The sequence below is a fragment of the Phaethon aethereus genome (assembly GCF_964289735.1).
Source record: "Phaethon aethereus genome assembly, chromosome: 5".
NCBI lineage: Eukaryota > Metazoa > Chordata > Aves > Phaethontiformes > Phaethontidae > Phaethon > Phaethon aethereus.
Window position 1 is genome coordinate 64,338,826 of NC_138579.1, and position 12,943 is coordinate 64,351,768.

At 39.8% G+C, this 12,943-nt stretch overlaps 1 protein-coding gene across 1 annotated transcript in view; it reads left to right on the forward strand.

The window, feature by feature from the left end:
- Nucleotides 1-12,943, forward strand: part of MPPED2 (metallophosphoesterase domain containing 2) — a gene marked incomplete at its 3' end in the record, with an annotated part of 104,619 nt that overhangs the window by 50,537 nt on the left and 41,139 nt on the right. Inside the window, exon 3 of the mRNA XM_082000358.1 lies at nucleotides 6,119-6,344. Within this exon, the coding sequence (XP_081856484.1) occupies nucleotides 6,119-6,344 (226 nt within the window). The remainder of the gene's footprint in view (nucleotides 1-6,118; nucleotides 6,345-12,943) is intronic.

A 12,943-nucleotide genomic window follows, 5' to 3' on the forward strand; every position in this document is an offset into this window, starting at 1 on the left:
GGACCGTGCTTGCTGCAGCACCTTGGCACTACACAGCCGAGTTCCGTGTGCTGAGGCAAGATTCACTCGACGCTTCCTTGCTTTCATGGGTTTGTGACTCAACCTTGGCATTATTGTAACGTAGTTTTTTGTGTTTAATGTTTCTTAGACTTGGTTTTCCATTGCCAGCATGGAAGAAATCCTAATGCATGAGTTTCAGAGGAGAAGGTAGCAGTCTGAACCTGCTGTGTGGCTCGATCCGCAAGTGTGAGTATTAACGCTAGAGCTGTCAGGCCTTGTGAAAATTAATGAAGCCTGACGGCTACAGAGTGAAAGGTCAGAGGCAGAGCTTGCACTTACCTAACATTTCTGTTTTGTTGTGTCTAACAGCGTTTTCAACAAAGGGGAGCTTTAATGTGCAAGCTTTGGATTTATCACAGGAATTCAAGGGTGTCAGCCTTTGCTTCTCCCTGTGCTGTGGTCTGATGTTTTCTTTGCATAAAGGCAAAACAGTTAAACTTTCATTCATCTATTCCTCTTGCTGTGTTGCCCATGTGTGTTTTGCCTGTATTTTTCTTTCTCCAAAATTTTCTTTTGGAGGGGGGAAAAAAAAAGAGGCATCTGAACCAATGATAGTTTAAAAAGCTGGTGGAATACCCTTCATCAGGAAGATTTTGAGAGATCTTGTACTTCAGCTTGTTCTACTTCTTTAGAAGCATGTTCTATTTTTGTGCATGTTCTGTCTTTTATTTGCCTACTTTTTTGTTTTTAATGATTCCATTCTGTAGATTTCTACAGACACAGAGCTGTAAAACGCATAGAAATACATGCGTTACGTTTTCAGCCATTACGTTGGTTGACATCAGTTTTAACTATGCCGCTGAGGACTTTTGCGAAGGTGGTTTGATTAAAACAGCCAGAATATTTTCACAGTCAGTTGGGCAACCTCACCCTAGAAAAGACCGTTTGTTGTTCGTACGCCGTTTTGGATCTCAGTAACTGCAGTTGATTATTGGTGAAAGAAGTCCAGCTTATCATTTGAAAGCTCGAGTCTATATGACTCTACTTAGACAGTCTAACTCATTTGTTGCTACCAAAGGAGAAATCAGAACCTTCGAGATATTCTGTCTTGTAAAGCTGAAAGGGGCCCATGCGTGTTGTGATTGTGCTGTAAATGCTGGGAAGAGAAAGTAACCATGGCCTCAGGGAGTGGGCTTTCCATGAGAAACCTCTATGAAGGTTGCTGCTGACCAGTAGCAGGTTCTGCTGGTTGCCCTCGCCTGCTGCCCGTCAGTGGACAGCTTGGGCAACTGTGGCCGGGCAACTGGTAGCAACCTGTGCTGCTGTGGGGACTTGAAGTCTATAGGAACGACACAAAATCTGCTCCTTTGGTGTTTGTCTCTGGACGTGTATGTGGTTGGTTATAGGTGAATGCTCCATGACCACTTTTGCACTTCTGAAGCATATATGACATACTGTAAGTAGGAGATCATTCACTTGTACAGGCATCTCACTTGTACAGATTTTCCGTCTTTTTGAAGGGTCTACAATTTGTACTTTAAGGTTTCTCAGCCCATTTCTCAGCATACGGCCAAAGGGTCTATGAGGCTACAAAATGGGTGTGAGAACGCTTCACATTTCATGGAAGCGTTGTGTGGTTTGAATGGTTAATGCATGCGTATGCATATTCAGAGCTTCACATCAAAAGCACTTACATAGTGTTTGTGCGTAAATACAGGTTTCTACCACTCTACAGACAGGTAGTATCACATCATTTCTTATTCCCCTGCTTCCCTGTGGGTTTTGTAGGTAACAGTAGTCAAAAAATAAAGTGATTTTCTATTTTTATAGGGACTCTGCGGTTAACACTCGTTGCCCGTCAGACTCCTTTTCATGTTTGGCAGCTCTACAGAACTTGGGTTGTGTGACTAAATTGTGCTCCTATGAAGCGTGCCATTAAAACAGGAATAGTTGTTCAACAGCTTAAGGATTCCTAGGATCAGGTGAACTTAAAAAACCCACTGGAACACCTACTTACATAGGTTAAAAGAAACCAACGATCTCCCACTCCTCTGAGCTTCCCCTCTCATCCTGTGTAATAGGTGTATTAAAAGTCAGTCTGTTGTTCAGCCTACACTTTAAAGTGATGTAAGCGGCTGCAGCCAGCAAAAGAAGAGACTCCCAGATTAATGTATTTACTATAAACAATTCAGTTTTTACAAGTTATTCACAGTTATCTTGCTTTTATTTGAGCAAGAGTGATACTGACCTTCTGTCTTCCAGAAGAGAACAACTGATCTAATTGCAGTATTTTCTTAATCGATTACTATATTGTGCCCTTGTTTCTACTGTTGAGGCAAGATGTTGAAAAATATTTTAGCCAAAACAATATAAATATATATTGAGGATATACATGCATGCGCATGCACACACACGCGTGTGTGTGTGTGTATACACACATAAATGTACAAGATTTCAAATACTCAAGTATAAGTGACTGTTTCACAGACTTGGTGCCCTAACCATTTTTAGTAGCTGTAATTTTAGCCTTTTGACCTCACCTGTTAAACATTTAAGTATTTTTAATTTAAACTCTGTTATTACCCTGGGAGTTGATAATTGGGGTTTCTGAAGGGCTCGTCCCAGCAAACACATCAAACTCCTTTCCTCATTTGGAAGGCGATTCTTCTATCTGTTTTCCAGAGTCACAATATAAATTAGAATGAGTACTGTTACTGATGCATGATGGAAAATTTAATGCTTAGCAAATTAGGCTAATAAAGACCAAACATAGCTAACTAAAATTTAGTGAAGGAAAATAAGGAAATGCCTTTCGACCTGTGTATTGTGCTACAGCATCTCTGTCTGTACGGGCAGCACGGTTGTAGATATGCAGATTTTAATCTGGTCAAGATGAAACTAAAATACCATGGAGTAGAAGATTTGGCGTGCGACTGTTTGTGCTTCCATAGTAAGCACAGAAGTCAGCAGATTATAGGCGAAGGGTGCGACTGCCGAAAGAAAACACGCCGAGGTATTTCATCAACTGTATCAGAGAGAATGAATGCTGTGCACTGCCACGGGGCCTTTCAGGAAGGGAAAGCCGGAGTGCAATGACTAAAGAGCTAATCTGATTGCAGGTAATTCATTACTGTGATTAGTGCTATACGGTCTTTCCTCAGGGAAGAGGAAAGAAATGGATGAGACTTCCTCTTGCTGCTCCCCTTTGCTTGGGCCTGGCATCTGATGTCTCTGCATTGTGATGAGTCGTGTTGCTCATCACTAGCTCCCGAGCCAGCTCCGGAGCAGGAGAGCAAAACGTGACTGGTTGTAAAGTCAGGGAACGGGGCGGGGAGCCCTGTCAGACCTTGGTGCCCATCCCCTGGTAAATATTAAAGTATATGGTAAATATTAAAGTATGTACGTGTACGGAGCGAAGCACATCTCATCCAGTGGTTCGTCCCATTGCTGGATGGGGGACCTGGGTCCATTGCACCCACAGCCGGCGCTGGTTCCAGCTCGTGGGCTATGGGTGTGCAGTACCGCTGTGCTACAGATTACGCGTAGATGTTGACGGGTTTTGGTCCCCGTGGGGTTTCTCCTCTGGGGCCTGTTTTGCCTTTTTGCCTGAGAGCCCCAGTGGCACTGGGGAGAAGCTCTTCTCTCCCAGGGTCTACCAGCTCCTTCCTGGCTCAAGCAGAGCCTCTCTATAGCCTTAATAAAATCAACAGCTGTCTTGACACCAGTCGCAGTAAATACTGTTTGGTTTTCCCTACTGATTTCAGGTGCTTACATGCATAATGTTACGTTTATATGTTTTAATAATCGCTGATGCCACCATTGGTTTGTCTTTTTGTGTCTTGTATGTCTTCAGAGTAAGCCCTCTTTTTCAAGGTGTCAAGATAAAAAAGCATCGACTTTAAGCAAAATGTTCCAGACTTAATTGGATATAATATCAGCAAAATGTGCAGATTTTCAAGTCTATCAAAATAAATGGGAGAAAGTGTAAAACTTGGACATTTATCCAGTAAGATGCGACGTTTTCTCTGTTAAAACTGGCAAATGTTGATAACTTGGCAGAAACCTGAATTTAACTTCTCCATCCTACTTCTCTGAGAATTTAATCACATCTAGCTTGTTTTGGGGGATTGATAGTTATGACAAGTGTATCAAATTTCATGCCAGTGGTATCTTTTATGTTTCCTGAGAGAGGAGAAAATAGCAATTTTACCTTGTGCCCAGGAGTCACAGAGAGCAGGAATTGTAGCTACCTGCCACATTGAGTTTTTAAATAAAAATGAATTGCAGAGCAGCATATAGCAGAGATGAGGAAGGGAAGGGAGGAGGGAAAGGAGTGAGGCATAAACTGTAGAGGACCATTTATTGCATTTCCTTGGCTTTTAATCTAATGCAGCATTGCAGAGTTATGAATATGTATGATCTGCATTTTGTTCACATGTGAGGTGTCTGTGAAGGTGTCTGCCTGGTTTTTTTCAGGGGATTTATAGCCTTTTGTTTTTCTATCCAGAATTAAAGAACTTTGCAGAGATGATGTTTATATATGTATCTTGTGTAATTCCTGTTTCCGTGCTGTAAATACTGAAAAGCAGAGGGTTTTTACTGGTTCCCCTTAAGTCTTATTTAGGGGAAAGTTAATCTTGTTGTAAATACTTACAGCTTTACTTTGAAACTTCTAAAAGAAAAAACAAAGCCAAACAGTTTTGAAAGTTGAAATACAAGCTTTAAACTAGCAAAGCCACATCTATTTAGGAGGACTGTAGTCACGAGAGATATATAGCATCCAATTCTGTGTTGCTCGGGGCAGATGTTGGGAGTACCAGAACTGGAAGATGGACCCATAGATTTCTAGATATATTTTGCTGCCTTTATGTGGAGGGGGGGGAAAAGAAAAAAGCCCGCAAAAAACAAAGCCAAACAAACCAACAACAAACCAAACAAAACCAACCTTTTCTAAATTATTATTAGGAGTATACACTGAAATGAATGATTTGGTATTACACTAGGATATCAGGCTTATGTTGAAGGCAGTAGAAGAGAGATGTGAGTCTGGTTTTACGTGTGATGCAAACTTAGGTGTGATTTTTGGCAAGTCACAGTGGGACAAATTCTGTAAAAGAACCTAACTTTTGTGAAGACACCACAGTATGGGACCACGTATTTCAGGGAGCTCCGCACCTCGTATGTTTATTTGGAAGATCTGGCACTGATTGTTGGTATCAAGTGCTTGAAAATCTGTCTTTGAACTCCAAAAATCTGATCCACGCCTCGTTCCAAACAATGGAAATAGTTGCTCTGACTTGAGGTGATCAAGCCTGTACTCTTTATCTCTGACCCTCACAGTAATTGAATTAACCACATTTCCTTTTTCCTACCTTATGTCTTATTTGCTTGGGTTTCATCGTTTCTTCTACATGTGTGCTTCTTACAGAAATGAGATACTACCATAAACTGAATAACAATAATAATAAAGTGAAAGTCTGTTGCAGGTGAATTGGAGCTTTGGAGAACAGGCTAGGTCTGGGAGTAAATGCCACTTCTGAAATGTTTTGGGTTCCATACGAATCCATCCAAATAATGGCATAATAAAAAAGAACAGCACCAGGCAGCCTACGTCAGGACCCCACGCCTGGTTCCCTCACGACATGCTTGCGAGGCGTGCTGCAGTCTCTGGTCTACCCCCCACCTCGGACACCCGTGGAACCTCACCGCAGGTCACTCCTGCGGATCAGGGCTCGGGGCTGCTGACTATTCCCCAGTCCCATGAATTAAGTGGTAGGTCTGAGAGTCACATTTTAGGCTAATCTAAATCAGTGTGTCATCAGGTGAAAGCAAGGGAGCAGTGGTGGTTTATGCCACCTTTGGAGCTGGTTTGGTGCTTACCAGCTTGTTTTGTTTAATGCTTTTTATTATAACATTGCTTTGTGTGATGTTACTTTACATTTTAACACAGCTTCATTCAGTGGAAGAGAAGCAGCATTAATAACTTCTGCTCAACGTGGTGATGCACACAGATCTTGGGTATTTCATTCTGTCACTGCTGGCTTTCTACTTACTGCGTCGGCAATGCTGGTGTGACAGGAAAATGTGCTAATTAAGTCCTCTTTTTTTGTTATTTCAGGAAACCTACCATATGAATATAAAATAGTGATTGCTGGGAATCATGAACTGACATTTGATAAGGAATTCATGGCAGACCTTGTTAAACAAGATTACTACCGCTTTCCCTCTGTGTCCAAATTGAAACCAGAGGACTTTGACAATGTTCAGTCGCTCCTGACAAATAGTATTTACTTACAAGATTCAGAGATAACAGTTAAAGGATTCCGAATATACGGTGCCCCGTGGTAAGTCTCAATTTAAACTTTCTTTGCTGTTTTATTACTTGAACCACAGCAGGAATCGTCGCTGTTGAAAATGCATGAAGCTGCTTTGTTGTATTGCCCTGCAGAACAGTATTGAACTTAGCTGTAAAGCACTCTGAAACAATTGCCACATTTTTTTGTGGGTAAATGGGCTATATTTAGCCATGCATGTAAAATAAGGGAAAAAGAATTGTAATTATTTCTGTTCTGCCTGCTGAATGCACTTAAAAAATTGTGGACTCAATATCCACTCTGTGCTTATGGATTAACTGCAGTGGTATCTTAGTCTGCATTAGGGAAGGAAGCTCCATTGTCTTGTATGCTGTTCATGTATTTATGTCTGCTGTACTAGTAGATGAGTATGGTAGTATTTAACACCCATCTAGCACAAGGTTCAAGGCAGCAGGCGCTTTAAGAGTTATTTCTGATCTGTTCTAGGCATTGTTTTCTTTTGCTTGTAAAGTTGTGATAATGAAATTTCAAGCCAGTTTTGATCTCATTCCACTCCTGTGCCAAGCAGATGCAGGAAAAATTGCTGTACGGTTTTGTACTAAGGAGAATCTTCCTTGATTTTTCTATGCGTTTAAGTGTGATGCCCAGTATCTCTGTGTGGAGTCTGGGGTAGCACTTGTTTTAAATGCTCATGCTAACAGCCACAGTCCTTTCAGGCTCTGCCAGAAACCTGAACTTCCGTAATAATGATAATCATTATGCTCCTTGGTGTTCTCAGTTGTCAGCTGAAGTACTTAGATGCTAATTTATGCACACATACGATAAGAGTTTATTATAAGCGTATAGCTTATTTTTTATGTTGGGCTTGCTTTAAAGGTAAAAGTGGGAGAGGAAGAGGGAGAGGCAGAGGTTGAACCAAAGAATGGGGCAAACCTACACAGACATTAAAAATTTTCCCTTTCATCTCACCTCTGTTAACTGTTCCCTTGGTCCGCAGGCCTTGGTGATTCATACAACACCACATGTGTTGATGCTTCTGACAATGCTTTTTTTGGTCGTATGTGTACATTAGTGCTGGCTAGAAAACTGTAATCTAGCTCTTTATCTCACATTCTTGACTTAAGCTACTGATTTTAAAAATCAAAGTCATAGCCTTTAGCTAGCTGTTTCAATCAGCCTGACATTGCTTTGCTAAAAAAAACCCAAACCAAACCCACCCTCTAAATCCGGCAGTATCAGATAATTGGGAAATTTGATCTTAATTCAGATTAGGAATCATCTCTTAAAGACATTTCAAAGTAATTTTTTTAGTATGGCAGCATATAACACACAGGAGACAGGGCACATAAAGACCTTGGGTAGCATGAGATGGATTTGAGACTTGCTGCAAGGCGAGGAGCTGTGTGAACTGGAAGGTTAGCTGCTAAGATTAAGATTGCGTTCAGCTTCTTTCACATGTATGTCCCAGACTCAGAGGGCTTGTATTCTGCAGGCATCCAATGATTACAAAGTGTAGGCATCTTTTCAGATTTATTTGGGGCAGATTTAGCTGAACTCTGCTTACTACAGGGCTGCTGGAGAGATCTGGAGAACATAGAATCCACAGAATCTGGCGAAGAGAGAGCTTGGTATTCTGAAACGGAGAACCATGCAGTAGGCTTTTACATTGATATTTATATGTACTAGCAAAATGTAGTGATCTTTTTTTCCCCTCTTTTGCTTCTCAAATCCATAATGGCAATCTGTTATCCTTTTGCCTCCTGCTGCATTTAGAAGTTCTTTCCTTTTGCAGATAGACACGTGGATTTGAAATGTTTGTTCTGAAATATTGAGGGATGCCGTGTGAAGGAACTGAGTTGCTTTAACCGTAACAAGTGAACGGCATATATATTCTGACCTAGTCATGGAAGACAAATCTTAGTTATTCTTCCCTATATTCCACTGATAACTGGATTTTTCCAGTTGCTGATCAATGGGGAATAAAGCTGGATTGCTAGAAAGGCAGGCACGCTGTGCTCCAACTGAGTGCAGGCTTCTCCTCTGGCTTGGAGGATGTTTCATTTGTGCTCAGCTGTGAAAAACTGTTGTCAAAGCAAGTTTTATGCAACTGTTGATGTGGGGTTCAGGCTATCGTTTCGAATACAGCTTTTTAGATTTGCTAGTCTGTGTTCGGAGGATAGAGATGCGGTGTCGTCTCCTCCCTCCCTCCCTCCCTCCCGTAACAGTTCCTGGAAAATGTGAAAATTCATCTGTTTTCCTGCATTTTAGTTCGTCTTTGAGAGGAAGGAAAAGTCACATCAGATACTGGAAAAATCTGTTTCAAATCTGTTCTGTGCCTGGAAACTGAGACAGAATAATCAGACAAGCCTGTTACCATTTCTTATTTTTTTTCTCCTTCCCTTCCAATCATATCTCATTCTGCTACTATAAATCTTCACATTACCCCAAAGGAAGAGAATTTGTGGGGGTTTTGTATGTATTTATGGCCTCCTTACCCCAATTAGTTCTGTCACAGAAGTGGAACACTGGCCATTAACCCAGAAGATGCTCCAACCCTAAAATGAGATAAGTTGGCATGTTCAATTTATGTGCATTTTTGTAAGTATTTCCAGAGGGAAAAAATTCTCATTTGCTGATAAAGCTACTGGTTTTAATTTAAAAAGAGGGATCAAACCAAGAATAACAGCTGTGATTCTGGAGGTTTCAGCCTGTCAGGGGTTTCTAAGAAGTAATTGCCAGAAGACTGGGAAAACTGGCTATAAGTCATCTATCTATTAGAAAATGTAAATTGCCAACTCAGTGTAACTACAGAAAAGAAATATCAGTCCATATTCATTACATGTTATTACTCATGGTACATCTGAAAGCTTTCTAAAGACCTAAGAGAATTCAAATAGTGCCTCCTAACTTACAGTTTAGTAAAATTTGTATGTAGAAAATAACTTACAATACACAGGAGCATTCATGTGTATTTGCAATTGGAATGTGCGGTGGTGCATATCAACAGCCTCTAAGGAGCAGAAAATTTGAATTTAGCCTGATGGTTCTGAGAGTATTAAATGGCATTAGCTGGAGGGCAGTTGAAAAGAGAGTGTCAGCCCCTAAAAGAGAAAAGAGCAAGAGTGGGACACGAATCGTGCTCGGAGCTCTGCTCATTTTCAGAGGTGGAGAACATAACTGACATTTTCACACCTTAAATAGGAGAATCTTTGATGTACCTTGAAGGATCAAAATGGCTGAAGATTTTCCAGTTGGTCTAGAGATAACAATCCACAAAAACACTTCCCTCCTTTCTCTTCCTTATGACTTTGCCCTATGAACCTGGCTTGTTTGGTGGGAAAAAAATCGATAGTTTATACTTTATGCAGTCAGAAAGATTCCAATGGAAACATATTCTCCTTTGGAAATTTGAGGTTGAGGCTACTTACTGAACAGGACAGAAAATACTAACAGTGGTGGATATATGAATTTTTAAATCTTAAAACTCCCTTTGTGAAGTATACCTAAGCATAACTTATACTGATATATCTGTAAAAGCCTAAGGAGAGACTGTCTGGTTTTACTGCAGCTTCGGGTGCTGAATATGTATAAGTGGATATGTATAAGTTTTATTTACATTCAAATGTTGTTATTTTAAAATATGCGTGTTTTTTAAATTATATTTGAAATTGTTCATCCATGCTAAGGACTGAATTACTATAGTATGCTATAGATGTTTGAATACAAATATTCTAGCAATGTCTGGTTTCTAATGAAGCTTTAAAAGCATTCAAACCACCAGAGAACTGCAGTTAACTGGAGCCAGAATTTGTTTAAACCACGTTTTGACAGAAACAATTGTTCAGGGAGAATATTTTTCTCTGTTTTATTTTGCTCTGCTGTTCAGCTCTACACGTAGCTTGTTTCATTTGTTTGAAAGACAAAAATAGTGGAAATGAAACAGTATTCTGAGAAACTTTGTGTGCATAGAAATTTATGGTAGTTCATTTCATGAATAATGAGGCAATAGGCTCATTTATGGATTTCAAATTCTACTCTCCATAAAAATTCCACGAAAAATGTCACAAGCCATAAGTAGAAAATAATCTAATAAAGCAATCATTTACATTATTTTTACCTATTAAAATATATGGGCAAATTCCACCCGTATCTAACAGAATGAAAAGTAAAACTGAAGACCCAAGACTTTAAGCATATATTTTTGTTTAAATAACTACAGACAGATTAATTTTTTTGAGGGAAGAAAATGTTTACTATAAAAGCTAATTTGATGTAAATCAATGCATTTTAATGGTTAACGGAATCAACTTTATGGGAATAACTTAAAGTTCAAACGTAAAAGATTAAAATTGATTATTAAATAATGACTGAAATCTGCGATTTGCATCATTGTGATGAAAATCAATTCATCCTGAATGAGGCTGGAAATAAAGCTCTTCCCTTCTGACAGGAACAGCAGCATTGTTCAGCAATATCCTGCACATTTGTCAAGTTGTAGCTTGTTCAGGTCTCAAGAACAGAAGCACAAAGCTGGCCTCCCAGTTGCTTTTAATGAATACTAGTGGGTTTTTCCTATGTCCAAGAATTTGATCTGTAGGGTGATCCAGAGGTCAAGAACAAACGGCTCACTATTGCTCACCTCTGCGAAGCCACGGCTTTCATTTGCTTTTTTTAGTAACTCTAGAGGAAGTGCCTTAACTCTTTTTCAGAAGCAAAATTTTAATTGGCATAGATAATGCAGCCTTAAGAAAGTACAGACAGGTTCAGTCATCTCCTTTAAAAAATTATGTTTTCTGCAATTTTTTTTCTTCTCTTTTTAGCCCAATGGAAAATTGTGGGTTTCATCGAATGGTTTTGCATAAGTTTGAACTTATTTCTATAATTACATTTCTTTAGCCTCTTCATTTGCAATCATATTTTAATCCAAGTATCTCTAAGTTAGTACAGCTCCCTTCTTCTGATCAGTGTTTTCAGACTTCATGTTTATCCTGTCAGAAAAGCATCAAATGTGGTTTTTTTCCTTTTCAATTATAAGTTTTGTAATGCATCATAGATTTTGCTGACAGTCTTCAAGTTCTTGAAATAGCAAGCAAATTAACAGCAGATATTGAGCGTGAGGACTGGAAAACCAATTGGCAACTCACATGATAGGATTCAGATATACTGATGGGTTGGAATGGATCTCATTTCTTTTATTTTTGTAGTCTTAGTTGGCAATTAGCTTGTGCCTAAAAAGGGAGGAATAGAAATTGGACTACTCAGCAATAAAGTTCTGCACTGATACTTGGCAGTGAGCAAGCCGGAGGGAGACTGGACAAGACTGTTGGTGTTGTACCAGTTTTTCAGGAATTCCGGCGTTTATGCAGTAGAAGTCAGCAACTGAGAGAAGTATTGGCAAAGACTGAAGTCTTCTGTCTGTGTGTTAAACAAACACACCACCACTGTAGCATGGTTGTGTTTAAAGGTGCAGGCTTCTGTTTCATTTTTCTTGGCATTTGTCCTTCCAAGTCTCTCATTTTAGGATTGAAGAATGTATTCCCCCCAGTCTACAATTGCAGCGGTTTGTTTACATTTTCTGCCTTGTTGGGAATGTTGCTGATTTTTCTTCAGTCTCCTTTATATCAGATTCATTTCTAAGTAAAAAATTGTCCTGTTTACTTTTTAAAGCATATTTTCTTTCTTTTTTCCTTTTTTTTTTTTTAAATAAGTAGTGGAATGGCTGTATTTTTAAATACGTTATCTCATAAGTAGTTTTTAATATTATGATGCTAACCTGTCCTAGCTAATTCTATGGAAACCTCTGCATCCTGGCACTGAGGCAAATCATGAAGTCTTAACCTTCCTTCAGGCTTGTCTTCAGCACGAATAAGAACTTTAGAGTATTCATTACTAGTGTAACACACAAACTCTGCTTGTTTGCAGGTGGAAGTCTAGCCAGTTAAAACAGATGTAAAACGGTGGCTCTCCTGACTCTTCTGAATCTTTCCTAGGGTGGAACCAGGGATTTGAATTCCTGCAGAGCAGTATCAAACACACAATTGAGGGAATCTGCTCTGGGTCTCTAATTCCTGCACCGTTTGCCTGGAGTTCAGTAGGTGCTGCACAAAAAAGCAAAAAGCCTGAATGAGTATGTGCTGTTGAGGGGCTAATTATTTATGGTGGTCTCCTGTTGGTGGTCTCCTCTTGAAATGCGGTTTGCCCAAGAAAGAGATCGTGTTTGATACAAAAGTTGTGAGTACAAACCCCACAAGTTGTGCTTGTGTTTGTAGTTTTGCTTTGTTTTGTTGGTGTTTTGGGTGTTTTTTTTCTTTTTTCCCCACTTGCCAGCTGCCCAGGAACAAGAAGTTTGCTTTCCTTTTGCTGGAACACCGGAATAAAACAGTGGTCGATGTGGCATTTATGTGCACTGAGCAGGCTGAAAGCATTTGCACCCAGCGAGGAGTTAGGAAGAGTAGGGATGAATGAGAATACTACAAAACTTTCGAAATTTTCAACTCTGTTGCTACATGCTTCATCTTGGGAGGGGGCTGGACCCCCTTAAAGAATGGGAGCTTGGGAAAGAGGCAGAAAGGAGAGAGTTAACCCGAATGTGGAGATGCCTTGTTCCTTACAGGATTGGAGTCAATGTT